Source organism: Gymnodraco acuticeps, unplaced genomic scaffold (genome assembly GCF_902827175.1).
Source record: "Gymnodraco acuticeps unplaced genomic scaffold, fGymAcu1.1, whole genome shotgun sequence".
NCBI lineage: Eukaryota > Metazoa > Chordata > Actinopteri > Perciformes > Bathydraconidae > Gymnodraco > Gymnodraco acuticeps.
This window is the reverse complement of record NW_022990921.1, coordinates 41113-57527: the sequence shown is the minus strand read 5'-3', so window position 1 is coordinate 57527 and position 16415 is coordinate 41113. Positions and strand designations below refer to the sequence as shown.

The 16415-nt window shown below is 42.3% G+C and overlaps 1 protein-coding gene across 1 annotated transcript; it reads right to left on the bottom strand.

The window, feature by feature from the left end:
• Positions 1-480: 480 nt before the first annotated feature.
• On the bottom strand, positions 481-15848 carry mecp2 (methyl CpG binding protein 2). The gene is made up of 6 exons (XM_034234015.1): positions 15717-15848; positions 13356-13530; positions 11970-12181; positions 11402-11595; positions 10736-10872; positions 481-6490 (listed from the first exon to the last, which is right to left on the bottom strand). The coding sequence occupies exons 1-6, from the start codon at positions 15746-15748 to the stop codon at positions 4199-4201; spliced, it is 3042 nt and encodes a 1013-aa protein (XP_034089906.1). The 5' UTR covers positions 15749-15848; the 3' UTR covers positions 481-4198.
• Between the last annotated feature and the right edge of the window lie 567 nt (positions 15849-16415).

The window sequence follows — 16415 nt, the reverse complement described above, 5'->3', positions numbered from 1 at the left end:
CAGGTAGCAGCAGTGCATCATGGGATGTGAAGTCTTCACCTTTACATATCTTTGGAGACATTTAATTTTCTTTCAGAACAAAATCTCATGTTGTTTTTCCTTTGTACAAAATATACTTACAGTTTTGTAAGTACTCATTGAGCAGTAAAGGTTCCCTCTCATTGTTTCATTATAATATACAACATGTTTATGAACTCTTCTGAATATAATTACTGCTGCATTAATGGTTTTTACTGCAGGTATGGGATGAACAACTAAAAGCAGTTGAATACAAAATTAAATATCCAATAAGTAGAGTAGAAATAGAACTACAAAAATACACAAGCAAATGTACTTAGTTAATTTTCACCAGTGTTTTAGTGTGTGTGTGTGTGTGTGTGTGTGTGTGTGTGTGTGTGTGTGTGTGTGTGTGTGTGTGTGTGTGTGTGTGTGTGTGTGTGTGTGTGTGTGTTGAGCTACAATCAGTCAGACGACCACAGATCAGGGGACAACAAACGCTTTTAGTTAGAAAGAAAAAATAAGAAAACAGGTAAAAACTAGTTTTGTCTACAGCGACATTGTATTGGAGTTTCCACTTAATTCCAACCAGAGTAAAAGCAGAATATTCATCCTCAATATTAGCAACTATGAAGTCACCACACACATCACTACTAAGTCTAGAAACACAACATGGCTTGGCTCGACATGGTGGCTTCTGGCAAGACGCACAATATTATAGGCACTAAACTCTGGAACATGCAATATGGTGGCTGGTTACTGTAGGTTGTGCCGGGTCGGGTCCTGTGGAGGGGGTCCGTTCACAGAGGGGCGTTTGATTTATGCAGCTGCGTGAGAGACAGCATGCTATAACTGGGCGGCAGGCGGAGCGTCAAGTACGCAGAGGTGAGGCTTCAGGTGGAGACAACAAACATCAGGTGAGAGGACTTTAGAGAACGAGGCACATTTATCGGATCCAGGTTGAAGACATTCAGGGGTTTTTTTCCCGCTTGTTTGAGGGTCGAAGAGCTCAATCCTTCCAATATCATTGTTAAAGTGCAGGAGCCTTCCCCCACATGTGAAGAATAAGGTGCAAAACTTTTAGATTTCTTGATGGCAAATCTATTGACAGAGCATTAACATTCAGTGTCTGTATGTTCAGATTTGAGAGCTCAGGAGACAATCACGAAACTTCCCCTTGTTTTAGGAGTTGTTTCAGCAGAAAACCTACAAGAATTCTCTGGAGATAATTGAAATGAAACCTTGGCTGAGATGTACGGCAGGGCATTGCAACACGTCTGTTTCAGGTTAATTAAAAACATACATTTTCTTTGATTCTGCCGTTTGTATCGTTACAGCCAAGGTGAAATAAAGTGTGACATTAAGTGCTTTAAGAGAGAGGGGGATGTCAGGCGCCCAAGATAAGGTGGGATATATTTCTACATTTTAAATAATAATTGGCATAAAGTGCAATTAAAAAGTATAATGTGCTATATAATGTATATTCTCCTCATTGATAGCCTACATTGAATAATAAACAAAACAAGCTAAAATAGAATATCCTACACAATACACAACTCTACCATCTACTACCACTCCTAGGGTGCATTTCACTAATACACATCCAGTAACAGAGCTTAATTAAAGGTGAGTTGAAGATAAAGTTGCTGAGAAATAACATTTTACATTATTGTTTTTTCGACAAACTGTATCAGAAAGAATCATTTTCTTTGCGGAAAATCTCAATGGGCCAGGGAGAGAAACTCTACTGAGCATGTGTAGTTAGATCTATGATGTGGATCAAGCCCAGAAGCTAACATGCTATTTTATTTTAAGGAACTTGGCGACATATCTTTGATATCCAGTCCTTATATTGCATTCATGCTTTAATAGGACACGTCCATATCTGACTGTCAGATTATCGTCAATAGCATGTGCAGTGAACCCTACGTGGAAGTGCCAAAAACTGCAGTTCCTCAAATGGCCACTTGAGGCAACAACAACTGTGTCCTTTACATGAAGTCATCGGCCGAACAAGATTTGATCCCATTGATTTACATTCGGAAAGAGACATCTGTTAACCAATTATTTTAGGTCTACAAGCTGTAAAATGCGCTAAAATGCATTAATTTGACTTCGCCAAGACCGAACGTCTACGATATAGCGGCTAGGAGACGGGTTTAAAGATCGCCAGAAGGTCCAGGTATTTTAGTTCTCCAAAGTAAGGCCATATTGACTTCCCGTGCAACCGAGAACATTTCATAGGAATGAATGAAGCCCTGCATCCAACACTTTATCCATTTCTCAATATACATCCATGTCTAACTGTCTGCTCTGCTTCGGGCCCACCTCAATTACATTGATGCCCAGTTGTACATTAGCCAGGAGTTATACTCTTCAGAAACCCATGGATGATATTAGAAACCATATCTATATTTCATACAGCCTATGGTTTAAAGTCAAAGTCGTTTAGACAGATAAGAACACTGCATAAGCCCAACAAGGGACATTCAAGTCGAATCCATTTAAAGATGAGTTATCTAAACACAAAAGGCACTAAGAAAACTTCTCAAAAATGTCAGGAGCAATGTTTGATTAGAAGCTCATGATTCTGTCAGTACATCTTAAACGTGATTAGAAACTTTTTTTATTGACACCCATTCCCCATGTTCACCAACTGTTAAATCAAATTAAGATAGTTAAGAATATCAACCAAATTGCTTCAGGTTGTTAATCAGATGATCTCTATGTTACGTCCTTCCAAATATCTCCTTCTTGCTCTCAAATCTGGACTTTCAGATTCAAAGGTTGCTGTCTGCTCACTGAATGTTGTGTCTCCACATGACCAGACCTCGTTCAGGGTTCAACTTCCCAAAGAACGCCATCATGTCCGACAGTAAAAACCTAACGAGGTCGACCTCTGCATATGTTGCGACTCCAGTTGATGGCCTGCAAAGTCTCCTAGCGACATGCAGGCGGTTGATTGTATAAACTGGAGGGGTTGCAAACTGTTCCAGACATTCAACACAAAGACACAATTTGTCCTTTTGCCACTCATTTCATTAAGAGTACAAACCAAAATAGAGCTACTGTAAAAGTGGGTTTGGTTTGATATTAAAAGCGCTTCCTTTGGAAACAAAAACACTACCAAAAAAAACCGATTCAATGAAGACCTAAATGGAAGAATCTCTAACCTGGAAGAACATCTCGGTGGGTTTGAAATACTTTATAACCAAATTAGGAGCTCTCGAGATTTGCTTATTAAACAACTGACTTGGAACGGCTGTTTTAGTGTCTGATAGGAGGACTCAAGAACTCTTAAAGTTGTTCAAATATTTTAAACAATATTCAAAATGCGTTTCAAAGACTCAGTTCAGAGTGAGGTCACGAGTCTTAATACATACGTCAGATTTGCTTCCTGTAGGGGGCATTCTGGAAGTGGATGGAAAACATTACAGACCCCACACCTTTATTTATCGCGGGCCAAATGGAAAATGGTGATTACAAAAAAATATGGTAGATTTCTAAGAAACCAGTTTAAGGTGCAAACCATCGCCCCCACATCACCTCTGAGGCTTTCAGTCAAGGACTAGTTTCAGTAAGGGACTTTCAGTCAATAGAAGGAGTCACCGTCAGTTAAAAAGCAGGACTTTAAATAAGGGACTGTCAGTCAGCAGCACGGCGATGAGTAAGGGACTATCAGTCAATAATATCAGAGTGTAAAGCTGTATAACAGAGACAAAACAATAAACTATCATAATACGAAATTAAAAAAAAACAGGTTATATTCCGGAAGCAACATTTCCTTCAGAGTAATGTGTTGTTAAGCGTTGGTTTTTCCAAACTACTCCCCCCCCTTCCCCCTTAGAGACGAGCGGGGCACAACAGCTGCCTTTTGATTATATTTACACACAAACTTTTTTTTCTGGTTTTTCCTCTTTGTTTGATTTTCCTAGAAAAAGACACCGTCTGCTCTCCTCTCCAGCTGCCCTTGAGCGTCAGGTTGGTTCTCAAATCTAGAACTTTGCAGAGTCTCCAGACAGAATCAGACGGAGTAGAGACTCCAACAGTCCTACCAGCTCTGACGTTATCCTTCGTTATCTGAAAACAGTGTAACAATCATTAAAACTCCGCGAACAACCGTGTCACACTCCTTTTCCTTCTGGTGCCGACTCAGTACGCGAGTCCGCCGATCAGTCGTCCCGGTCATCAGCCCAACTGATCAGCTGACTCTTTCGCTGACGGCAGTCCGTGACTCTACGGTTTCTTCTCGGCTGGGACATGGGACCGCGGACTGGGGGACGATGTCTCTGAGCTCCCTGTCATCACCTGCTGCCTCTGGTTCAGCCCGAAGCCTCGCCCTTCCATCTGCTCCAGTAACAAGGCCAACTCCGGCTCCAGATGCTCCTGTAGGTCGAGGAGGGAGGGAGCTTGAAGGCCTTGAGTTGCTGTTTGAACCTCTGTCTCCTCTTGAAACCTCTCTGCTTTCTGATGCCGGATCCCGTCTTCCTTCCGCCTTGACGCCTTCATCTCGAACCTCTCGGCTTGGCAAAAGGCTTCCTCGACTAGGCCGTGTGGTGCTCAGATCTTGGGGCTGTTCGCCCTGATTCTGCTGAGCCGGGTTGGTCCTGGTTAGGCTTGGAGATGGTCGGTGGGATGAGAGGTGCTGCACATGGGGCCTGGTGAGCTGGGGCTGTGGACGTGGCTGTGTTTGAATCCGTTGAAAGTGTGGTTGTGCTTGGGACTGAGCCGGGGGTGGCGTAGGCTGTGAGAAAGACTGTCTGGCTTGTTGTCTTTGTTGGGTCTGGAGTTGTTGCGATGGCTGCCTCGTCAGGGATTGGGGCTGCATTTGATGCCTTTGTTGCAGGTGAGGTTGGACTGATGTCTGGGGTGGAGGCAAAGTTTGGGCAGGGGTCCTGGATTGGGGTTGATTTGGAAGTGGAGCAGGACCCCTGGATTGTGGTTGATTTGGAGTTTGCGCTAGGGTCCTGGACTGGGGTTGAGGTGGAGTTTGGGCTAGGGTCCTGGACTGGGGTTGAGGTGGAGTTTGGGCTAGGGTCCTGGACTGGGGTTGAGGTGGAGTTTGGGATGGAGATCTGGAATGGGGCTGAGGTGGAGGTCGGTTCCTGGGTTGGGATTGAGGCTGAATTTGGGCAGGGGTTCTGTGCTGCTGTTGCGTCTGAAGCTGGGCTGGGGTTCGGGTCGGGGGTTGGAGTTGGAGATGAGACTGCAGTGACTGCCGGAGCTGGGGTTGTTGTTTGAGCTGTGTTTGGAGTTGAGACGGGTGCCTGGGCTGGGTTTGAGGTTGGAGTACAGTGGGAGACTGGGTCTGTGGATGTGGAGGCCTTGTTTGAGGAAGGTGTGTCTGAGGTGGAGTCTGAAGCTGGGATTGGTGTTTGGCTGGGGAGTGGACAGGATTTGACTGGCCTTTTTGCGATGAAGCCTGGCTCTGACTGTGAGTTTGGGGAGGGGGTAGTTGGGACCGTGGCTGGGGCAAGACATTACTGGTAGGAGAGGGCTGAGGAGCGTGGTATCTTGGCTTGGCTTGTGGCTGAGTGGGAGACTGGCTCTGAGGATGCTCCTGGGAACTGGGTTGAGGGGGAGTCTGTCGAGGTTCAGGCTTAGATTGTGGTTTCGGAGGAGCTTCATGAGTGTGATGCACTTGTTGTGTGGAAAGCTGAGGTACAACCTGGGGCTTGACTTCAGCCTTTGACTGGCTGGAGGGTGCTGGATGTCCGGAGGCTGGAGAAAGAGGCTGATCCAAACTGGAGGCAGAGGGATGTTGGTGGCGGTGATGATGGTGGTGGTGGTGGTGATGATGGTGGTGTTTGTGAGGTGGGCGGTCCTTCCGTTTGTGACTTTTTGATGGGCTAATGCTACTACTGCTGCTGCTACTTCTTTCTCCAGTTTCTTCCTCTCCTCCCTTATCACTTATATCTTCGTATAATTCCTCTCCTCTGCTTCTGCCTTCTCCAGCTGCTATTCCTGTTTTCTCCTTGTGCTTCTTTCCTTTATGCGCCTTGTGTCCATGTGGTTGACTTTGTTCTGAAGCAGATGGCTGTTTCTGTGATTGTGACTGGCTCTGCTCAGAAGGGGTAGGCTGAGGTTCTGGGGTTGGAGCTTCCTCCCCTTTACTTGCCTCCCCCTTTACAGTATCAGTTATTGAAGCTGATGGAGTTTGAACAATTTCCCTCTCCTCCACTGTCTCTCTCGTTTTGCGTTTTTTGATTGGCAGGGCTATTTCCTGGACGAAATGTTTGCTGGAAGACTCCTTTGCTGCTCTCCGTTTAGCCTCTGCGGCTAAAATGGCGGCTGCAGCGTAGCTCCCAACTGTTGCGCTAACAGAAGTTGATGGAGTGGAGGTGGATATTGCCGCAACGGATGGCGCTACTGAGGCTGAGGCTGGTTTCCTTCCCCGTTTCTTGGGGGCGGTCTGTGGTGGGGTCGGAAGTTCCTGTTCTGATTTCCTCTTTCTGCCCGGATGGGATTTGGCCACCAGGGCAGGAGACACCACCTGTGTTGGGAAATACCACATCATTAGGTGACATTAGCATCAACGTTGTTACTACTTATTACTACCTACTACAAGGGCGTATTGACTGCGTGACGAAGGACTCTATGAAATTGTTTCAAAATCAAAAAAGTGGTGGGAGCTTTTAACCTGTTAAGCCCTGAGCCTGTTTTTCAGGTCTCAGGCTCGAAAATGACATTCCCAGAACAAATGACTATAACTTTTAAAAGGGGTAAATTAATAATCTTTTTTCTCAAAGCAATAATAAACCTGTGAGTTGGATGTAGAAAAGTCAGAATCAATATAGATTTTTTTTATTTTTAAGTAAATTCAGATTGAACTAGTAAGACAATGTAAATTATAGTGTCCGTCCAAAAAAAAACATTACTTATAGTGAAAACCAGCCTTGAATGATGGGATAGTAGACTAAAAGCTTTAGGAATCCAAACTATAACATATAATAAGTACCCTGTATCAAGATTGATGCAAAACAAGTGACATTTGACCTTTTTTAGAGAGATTTAGAAGAAAAACCCAAGTCTGGGGTCATTTGGGTGCATTTTCCATATCTCTGGCCCCCCTCGTTCGATTTTGATGATTGACATCTATTTTTAACTGTTAGAGCCAATATAATCGAGGAGAAGCTCCTAAAATCCATCTAAACATTACCCATTGGTGAATAGAGTGATGCACAGCCAGAATGCCCCGGAACCGGAAGCTGCGATACACTCTGGTAGCTATCATAGCAGCTATATATGAAATCTCCATTTTTGACATAAAAATTGAATGATGGATTATCAGTAATCATTTAAAAGTGACACAGACACATTGGATTAACCATTGGATTAACCTTCAGCAGCGTTTTTATTGTTTTGATGCCATTGAACACGACTTTTGATCAGAATAACAGCTAAGGTGAGACGATCTCCCGTGAATGCTCCGTAATGCTCCGTGTTGTGACGTCTGTGTTTGCTTCCCTTGTCGCGAGTTCTGATCGCTCAGTGATGTTACTAATACCTATAGAATCTGTGGAATCTCAGCTTTAATCTGATATCTTGTATGTGCAGTTACGATAAGTAATAAGGGTATTTTTTACCTTGAGTTCTGTGCTAAGTGCGTTAGCATTTTTTCGCTCAGGGCTCATTTAGACGCTTCTTGTTTGACTTGTGCTTTGTTTCGGTAAAAAATGTTCATGTATTCAGTTAGCCGAGTTTCTAACCGTTAAAGGTGGGGTAGGTAAGTTTGAGAAACCGGCTCGAGATACACTTTTTGTTATATTCCATGGAATGCTCTTAACGTCCCGATAGCAATGATAGCAAAGTGCTTTGACAAAAAATCCATTAAGAAATCATCTGTGGAAGCCGTAGTACTGTAAAAAGCACGACCAATCATCTGAGCCGGCCCGGCTAAAATAACTGGATGGCCTACCTGCCTGTCAGCCTTCCATCTGTGCACAAACTTATCTCGTGCCCTCATTGGTCATGTGCGCGTTCGTGTGTGTTGGAGGAGGGGCTCTGTGAGGAAGTAGCAGATTTCTTCCGGCTGTGTATTTTCAAATTCTATCGCACTCGAGCTGGTTTCTCCAAAATGAGCTACCCCACCTTTAAGTGAGTATGACATATTAATAGTTTTTTAAATATTAAGAAGCCCTGAGACACAGTTTCGTGAAAAAACTACACGCAGGACCCGGATTAGGGTCCTCTCGGGCTTAACAGGTTAACACAGTATGTTGATCTTTTATTTGATTTCTGTTCTAGGAAAGGCTTTGAGTACTTTACCATGAAAATCACAAACAAAATCACACGGCCTTGGTTAGTCTACTTTAAAATAAAGTAATGGGACTTCTCCACAAAGAACATATGGACTGGACCAGTGAAACACCCGTTGCTTCTCCAGTAACTTTGCAAGAATAAAGAACCAATGATATACTGAGAATTTGTTTAAAGCTTGGGCAAATAACTGTCTCTCTTTCCTTACTTTTTTCTGGGGCCTACTGAAAGTCCTTATTCTGATTTGTGGTTTCTGTGGGCTAATCGACCACCATACTTTTTTATAAACATCCATAAAGGTGGAAGTTGAAGATCTTGCATACAAGGCTCCTTAGCCAAACATTCTCAGTTCACCTTCACTACAAGTTTAGATCAGTCTGGAATCCTCCCCTGCCAGCAGATTGAACTGACTTTCAGGTGCTTTTCTGTCGGTTACTTCTTTCTCTTAAGTTCATCATCAATAAGGGCAGTGTTTTGTCTAAACCTGGTAACAGGGGCGATACGCCCTCTTACTTTCGGCATGTGCCCTAATACCAAAATGTTGATTTCCCCTTAAAGTGATGGCAGACAACAATATTTCAGTTCGTCAAAAACAGTATAATTACTCTAAAAATATGAAAAACGTGTCAAATAGACCGTTTCTTTTACTGTCCGTGTCTTGATTTATTTGTTGTTTGAGATGCAATATATGACTCGCAGCTTCCGCTCCCGAGACACATCACTCCCGTCCTCCAGAACCTCCACTGGCTCCCCGTCCGTCAAATAATCCACTTCAAAGTCCTCCTCATTACTCACAAAGCCCTCAACAATCAGGCCCCCCCCCCTACCTCACAGACCTGCTGCACCACCACACCCCTTCCCGCTGCCTCCGCTCATCAGAAGCCAACCTCTTATCCATCCCCACCGGCATCAAGCACCGGACCTGGGGGGACAGAGCCTTCTCCGTCGCTGCCCCCTCCCTCTGGGTGACTGTGGCTGCGAGGGAGTGCGGTTGTCTTTCAACCAGAAGGTTGTTGGTTCGATCCCAGCCCATGCAGTCAACATGTCGATGTATCCTTGGACAAGATTCTTAACCCTGAGTTGCTCGCGATGGCATGGCCAACGGTGTGTGAATGTTAGGTCCTAGAGCAAGTGGTACTGCTCTGTGTGAATGGGTGAATGACATGTAGTATGTAAAGCGCTTTGAGGGGTCGTAAAGACTGGATAAAGCGCTATATAAGTACAGTCCATTTACCATTTACCCTCTGGAACTCACTCCCACAACCCATCAGGGACTGCACTGACCTCACCACCTTCAAAACACTCACAAAAACTGACCTCTTCAATCCAGCTTTTATTGTGTGATTGTTTTTGTATTGCTTGATTTTAAATTTGACTTACATTACATTACATTACATTGCATTCAGCTGACGCTTTTATCCAAAGCGACTTACAATAAGTGCGTTCGACCAACAAAATACAACCTTGAAGAAAACAGAATCATATAAGTACATCAGGTTTCATAGAGCAAAAACATTTCAAGTGCTACTCAACTGGCTTTAGATAAGCCAGTCCTTTATTAGTATATAAGTGCTTTGTTAATAGTTATATCGCTCGAAGTGGAGTCGAAAGAGATGAGTTTTCAGTCTGCGCCGGAAGATGTGTAAGCTATCTGCTGTCCTGATGTCAATGGGGAGCTCATTCCACCATTTTGGAGCCAGGATAGCAAACCCACGTGTTTTTGCTGATGGGAACTTGGGTCCCCCTCGCAGCGAGGGTGCAGCGAGCTGTTTGGTTGATGCAGAGCGGAGTGCACGTGCTGGGGTGTACGGTTTAACCATGTCCTGGATGTAGGAAGGGCCAGATCCATTCGCAGCTTGGTACGCAAGTACTATGTATAATATTTGTTGTTCTTTTCTTTTCACTATATCTGTAAAGCGTCTTTGAGCACCTGTAAAAGCGCTAACAAAATAAATCTATTATTATTATTATTATTATTATTATTAAGACATGAAGAAACTATTATTTTCCGCTGCGCTCTAATTCATTTTTTTCGCCAGAAGTGACGTGAGCCTCATACTATATTTCTCCAAAAAGAACCTGAAGGGTTTTTGGTGTCATGCTCCAACAGTTATTTCAGTGTTAATTACAGACAGATGATAAAACACTGCTCAGATTCAGCCTCTTTCAGTTGTTCTTGCCTTGACTTGATTTTCTGTCTATGCTGATTCACAATGTTCTTTATATAGGTAGCTATCCTGGGACCCATTTTCATTTGGAGACACAAACAAGAGCTGCTAAAGGATTGCCCATCCATCACAAGAAGGTGGTGATTCACACAGGAGAGGCCCCAAATGTTCTACCGTTTTGTTTCCTGCCTAAACGTAGTTCTTCCAGAATTGGTGCTTTGGGAATGTTTATTTGCCCGTCTCAGTGTATTGCAGTGATCTTCGAACTAAATCCCTTTAACTAAACCGATTTAATGACAGACTGATCATACCTTTGAGGCAGTAGAGGTGGTGCCAGTGGAGGATTCTGCTTTGCCGAAGGGCATCTTGACCAGCAGTTTGCCCGGAGTTTTCTCAACCACACGTTTCATAGCCACGCCCTCCGTAGCCTGCCGCATCTTCCCACTGCCTACACAAACACAAAGAAAAATAAACATATCCAACTAAACACAAAGGAAATACAAAGAAAAGTGTTCTTTCTTATAATCGTTCTGTTTTTGATCTTATCTTACAACTTATTTCCTTATTATTTCCATGTGAGGTCGGCCCAGACCCTAGGGTTTTTTAAATCAACACTAAAGACTCACTTCTTCTCCCTGGCCTTCTAGTCAGAGCGGAGCACGACTCATGACATTTCCCTATATTTGCTGTTGTAATTTATTGTCTTCTGTTCGCGATCGCAGTAATGTATTTTTTATTTGCACTTTGGCTCGACCAAAAATCATTTAAAAAATGTGCTATATAAATAAAACCTGATTTGATTTGATTGATTTGATTTATGTTGTTTATGTTTACACCACCAAACACCAAAGCAAACTCCTTGTATGTGTAAACGTACCTGGCAATATACTCTATCTGATTCTGATGTGAATTTTGCAAAGTGTTGGGTTGAATTAAATAACTTCACTTTAAGTTTGTAATTGTAAGTGCCTGATTACCTTTTGGACGCCCCCGTCCTCGACCTGATGGTTTCACCACCTTGACTTTCTTTGGGGGGCGCTTCTCGCGGCGCGAGGGACTTCCACGTCCGGTGACAGTGAAATCAAAATCGTTTGGGTCGGTGGTCGTGTCGCCGACCTTCTGGAAGTAGGCGATAAGTTCAACCTTGGAACGAAAGGCTTTACCGTCCGAGCTGAACAAAGAGAAATACGTTATTTATAAATGGTTCTCCCTTTCTTCATGAAAAACTATCACTTCATAAAGTTTAAGGAACTAAATAAACCGTAACTCTGGATTTATTTGTTGTTTGAGGTGCAATATATGAGCATCTTTAAGACATGAAGAAACAATTATTTTCCGCTTCGCTCTAATTCCTTATTTTCCCCGGAAGTGAGGTTAGCGCCCTCATACTATATTTAACATCCAGGTATTATATCATGCTCCAACAGTTATTTCAGTGTAACTTTAAGGCTTTACCGTCCGAGCTGAGCAAAGAGAAATACGATAAAAACTGTTTGATTCTCCCTTTCTTCATGAAAAACCAACACATCATAAGGTTTAGATTACTTGATCAGGTAGACGTCGAACTTCCCGGCTGAGCGACCAGACTTCCTCTGTTTGAGTTTGCGGGTCCAGCCTTCGGGCAGTGACGGGTCGTCGTAAAGCGGCCCGCGGTCTCGGATCACAGAGCGTCGCTGCCTGGGAGAACTTGCTGACTCGCTGCCGGCCGCCGACTCTGATCCCGGCTCTGAGGGCCCCGCCACCGGCTCCTCTGAAGCCTGCAGGACGGAGGTGACATTAAAGGTCTCTTATTATGCAATTTTTAGGCTTATATTATGGGTCTCAGATATATATACAAATATATAAAAACATACGATGTGTTTTGCTCAAAATACAAAAACGGATCGTACATTTCAGACATCCCTCATAACCCTCTATTCCAGCCCTGTTAGAGAAACGCTGATTATAGGTACTTAGCTTGAAAAAAAAAAAATAGGAGGCGGAGCTAATGCCTGATCAGAATTCTACGAGATACTCATCTAAATGCTGCCGTGATTAAACGCCATATCATGTTCCAAACCACATCAAGGATTATTTCTGAAACAGTATGGAGCACAAATGCTTTTTTCTCTCTTGCCGGTTATACCACAAGGTGAGTTCCTTTTTATATTTCCTGCTTCTTCACACACATGCTCTCCAGTACAGGTTAGCTCTGAGTGTTAGCGATGCTAATGTAAACACAGATCATATTACGTCCAAAACAGTCGGGCATTGTTTCTGATAGCAAATTTCTGATTGGGCCGTGGGTCCACATTTTAGATATTACGTCATATCGGACGCAAATCTGGATCAGCTCCGTTGTAGCCCGTTTTTAGAGATTTGGGTACGGAGGAAAAGAGAGAGGGTTTTATTTTCTGACGCTGCGTGAGTTCCCTGACACACCGGGGACACATGTTGATGTATCAAAGACATGAAAAAGTGGATTTTGCATGATAGGTGACCTTTAAAAACTGATTATTGTCCTCAAAACGTTCATAATATGGTACCCTAATGTGAAAAAACTCCAGGACTCCAAAACCTGGGTAACCACTGACTTCTGTTCAGAACCAGAATCAGGATTCCTTTTTTAGTCCCACAGCGGGGAACTTTGCAGCGTTACAGCAAAAGTGGCACAAAAAGGCATGCAATAATAAAAAGTAATCTAACTAATTAAATATAGAAAAGAACACATTAGTAATAGAATAAAAACAAAGACAAGTAGGTTCACATTCATGGTTAAATACGATGAACAGCAATGTAAAGAACTAATTGACACGTTGTTGAGACATTATAAAAATGTTGGGACATTTAAAACAACGTGTGTTTTTCACATAAAAGTGATTATTGCACAGTATTGCAAAAAAAAATCTATATTGCAGATTGCAGGTTTATTGTTGTTCCACCTGTGTTTACCTGTGTCTGTGGCTCCGCCCCCTTCTGTGGCTGCAGCACAGAGGCTGGTTCTGTGCTCTCTGAATCTCGGTCAACATGGTGGCGCTCCCTGCGGTTCTTCTTGGTCTTACTGTGGGATCTTTCTCTCTCCCTGGACGGGGGCTGCGGGTCGAAGGGTTCGTCCTCACTATCCTCACTGTGGAAAAGAGATGACATCATGCCTGTTAAAATAACATCACTGATAACATGACATGGTCGTAGCTGTTCAGTGTTTTGTTTATTTAGCGGTAATTTCTCCTTTTGGACGGCAGAGTTGCATCCAGTAATCAAATCCGACTATCTCTGACGCAGTTAATTCCTTCCATCTCTACGTTTTTACAATGTAGGGCTGGGTCGTATATGGTTTGACAAAAATATTTCCATATACAGTTGTTGTAGGTAGGGCTTGCTTTGGTTGTTTGATAAACTGATTAAGAATGATTGTGATCGGTGGTTGGCTTCATGAAGGCCGCCAACTCAAACATGATCAACAACTGTGTATCCTAGAAACCTTAAATCAGTTATAATGTTAGCAGGCAGACTCGATGTAGATCAGTCATTTTTTGTATCAAGCCGTAAAAACGTTGTAGCATGAGGGAGTTGAAGTCATTTGCCTTACTTGGCATTGCAAGTCGTGCCATGAGACTTTTGCACATTGCGATGTCGTGCTGAAACTGTACAGTGTGGACCTTAAACTGCATTTAGGTCAAACACTGTCCTATGATAACGGACCTGAGGAAATCCCAAATCAAAGTGAAATAAATTATATTGAAATAACATCTGTGATAAATACAACTAGAATAATATATTTTGTAATCGTTGTTTTATTAGCAGCAACACCAGCTGTCTATAATTAGGAATGAAGGAATTATACCACATTTTAGATGCAGGTAATAAGCCATAATGATTAATAATACAGTGCACTTTTAGCCTAATGAAAGCTCACTGAGAGCAGGGAGTGCAACAACGACCCTGTAAATAAAAAAAAGCGGCATTCTTGATTAGGATTGCATCACAAACGGCATGCATGTAGTTTCCTGTTGTGATGAAACTGTTACCCCAAAACTTTATTCAGTGGCATTACTAACCTATTTAAATTACGCCAAAATAATTGATTAATCAAGGAAAGAATTGGCAGACAATCAATAGTGGTAGGTGTAATCATTGTTAATTGCACATTATTTTGTACATGCCTCATTTACTGTCAGATGACCCCTCAGGTTCATCTATTGAACCCTGCTACATCTACACCAGGTCTCAAATCTTTCTTTCTTTTTTAAATACATTTTGTAGTAGTAGTTTGTAGTTCACATAGTTAAAATGTATGCATGTTATTCTTGCTTTTGTTCAAAATGTTTATGACCTGTTGTAGTTGTACAAAGCTTTGGCAATACATTATGTCTTTATGGTCATGCCAATAAAGCTAATTTAATTGAATGGTTATGATGATGAAGCTGCAGGTAGAGATGAAGCAGCAGGACAGGAAGTGAGCCTTTCCACTAACAAACACACATGTACACACACACATACACACACACACACATTATCAAAACACAAACACACATACACACAGCTGCCTTGCTCAGCGGCACTGACGTCGGTAGATAGATACTTTAATGATCCCAAATTGGGAAATACTTTTGTTACAGCAGCAGTGTGTTAAAAGGTGGAATAAAGTATAAACATAATAAAATAAATAATGAACAGCAAATGTAAACATATCTTCAGTAGAAAAGATAAATAAAACACCATAAAAAATAAATAAAATGTTCTATAAAAGACCAAAATACGGCAGCATCAGAAATATAGATGTATACTATAGGTACAGAGACAATTATACACATAGGATAGTATATTATTAGATGAGATAATGAGTAATAAACCAGGGGGGCGTATGGTATATAACGGGACGTGTGTGTATGTATGTATGTATGTATGTATGTGTGTGTGTAACAGGGAGGGGGTTAACCCAGGTTATAGAACAGCAGTCTAATGACAACACACTCTGTTTTTGCTAACGACCTAGCATCCTGTTAGCTTCCCCTGTGTGTCTGACGGAGGCGGGCGGACACACACAGATTCCCCGGCCCCGGCCTCACTTTTCCGGGGAGTTGTGTGGAAGTCCGAGCGGCCCGGCGGAGCACCGAGAGCGGGCTAAGAGCTAAAGCTGCTCCGACACAGCAGCAAGTTGGTGACGTATTCCCGCTAACCCCGCTCCGCTGAGACAGGCCGGGGTAAAAAACAACGCACATTTTTACTTCAATAAAACACACGACGGATAACGGTTTGGTGGCAGTGGCGGTAGTTTAAAAGGAGGTTAAAATATACAAAAATAACACTTACAGTCTTTCCTCTCCGCTCTCCACGGCGGCCATTTTTATTTAAATAAATAATTTTATATTAAAAAAAAGCCTCCAAACATCTCCTGCTGCACCCCGCCCCCTCGGACTCCATTTCCAACCGCCGTCAGTAGGCAAATATCGCGAGAACTCCACATAGATGAGGTCAACAGCATTCGCAAGGGTGGTGTAAGTCCCGCGAGATGTGAACTCTATTCAGGTCACGCTGAGACGTTAGTGGGCACGCTGTGAAATCTGTGAAAATAACAAACAATATGTTTACGTCATTACATTTCAGGACAAAAATAAATTAAAGGCTAAAAAATGTCACTTTGATAAGTTGGAAAGAACCTTTTAGGGATGGTATAAGTAATATACATTTTAATTATTATAATGTTTTTTGATTCATTTACCTTTTTTATTAATTATTTGTATCATAGCACAATAATTATAATAACGATTTTTACATATAATAAATAATTTAATAAATGTAAAGTGTCTTTTTCCTATGTTCTTCATCTTGTATTTGGAAATGTAAAATATCAAATAAAATATGTAAGACATGTATGAACTTAATAGAAAACTTTTACACAAACCCAAATTATCTTAAATATAACCTCTGTTGTTAATTTTTATATATGTTCTTTATCTTTTGTGTTAGACTTAAATAACCCAAGCCTTCTAATACTAATTCAAACTAACT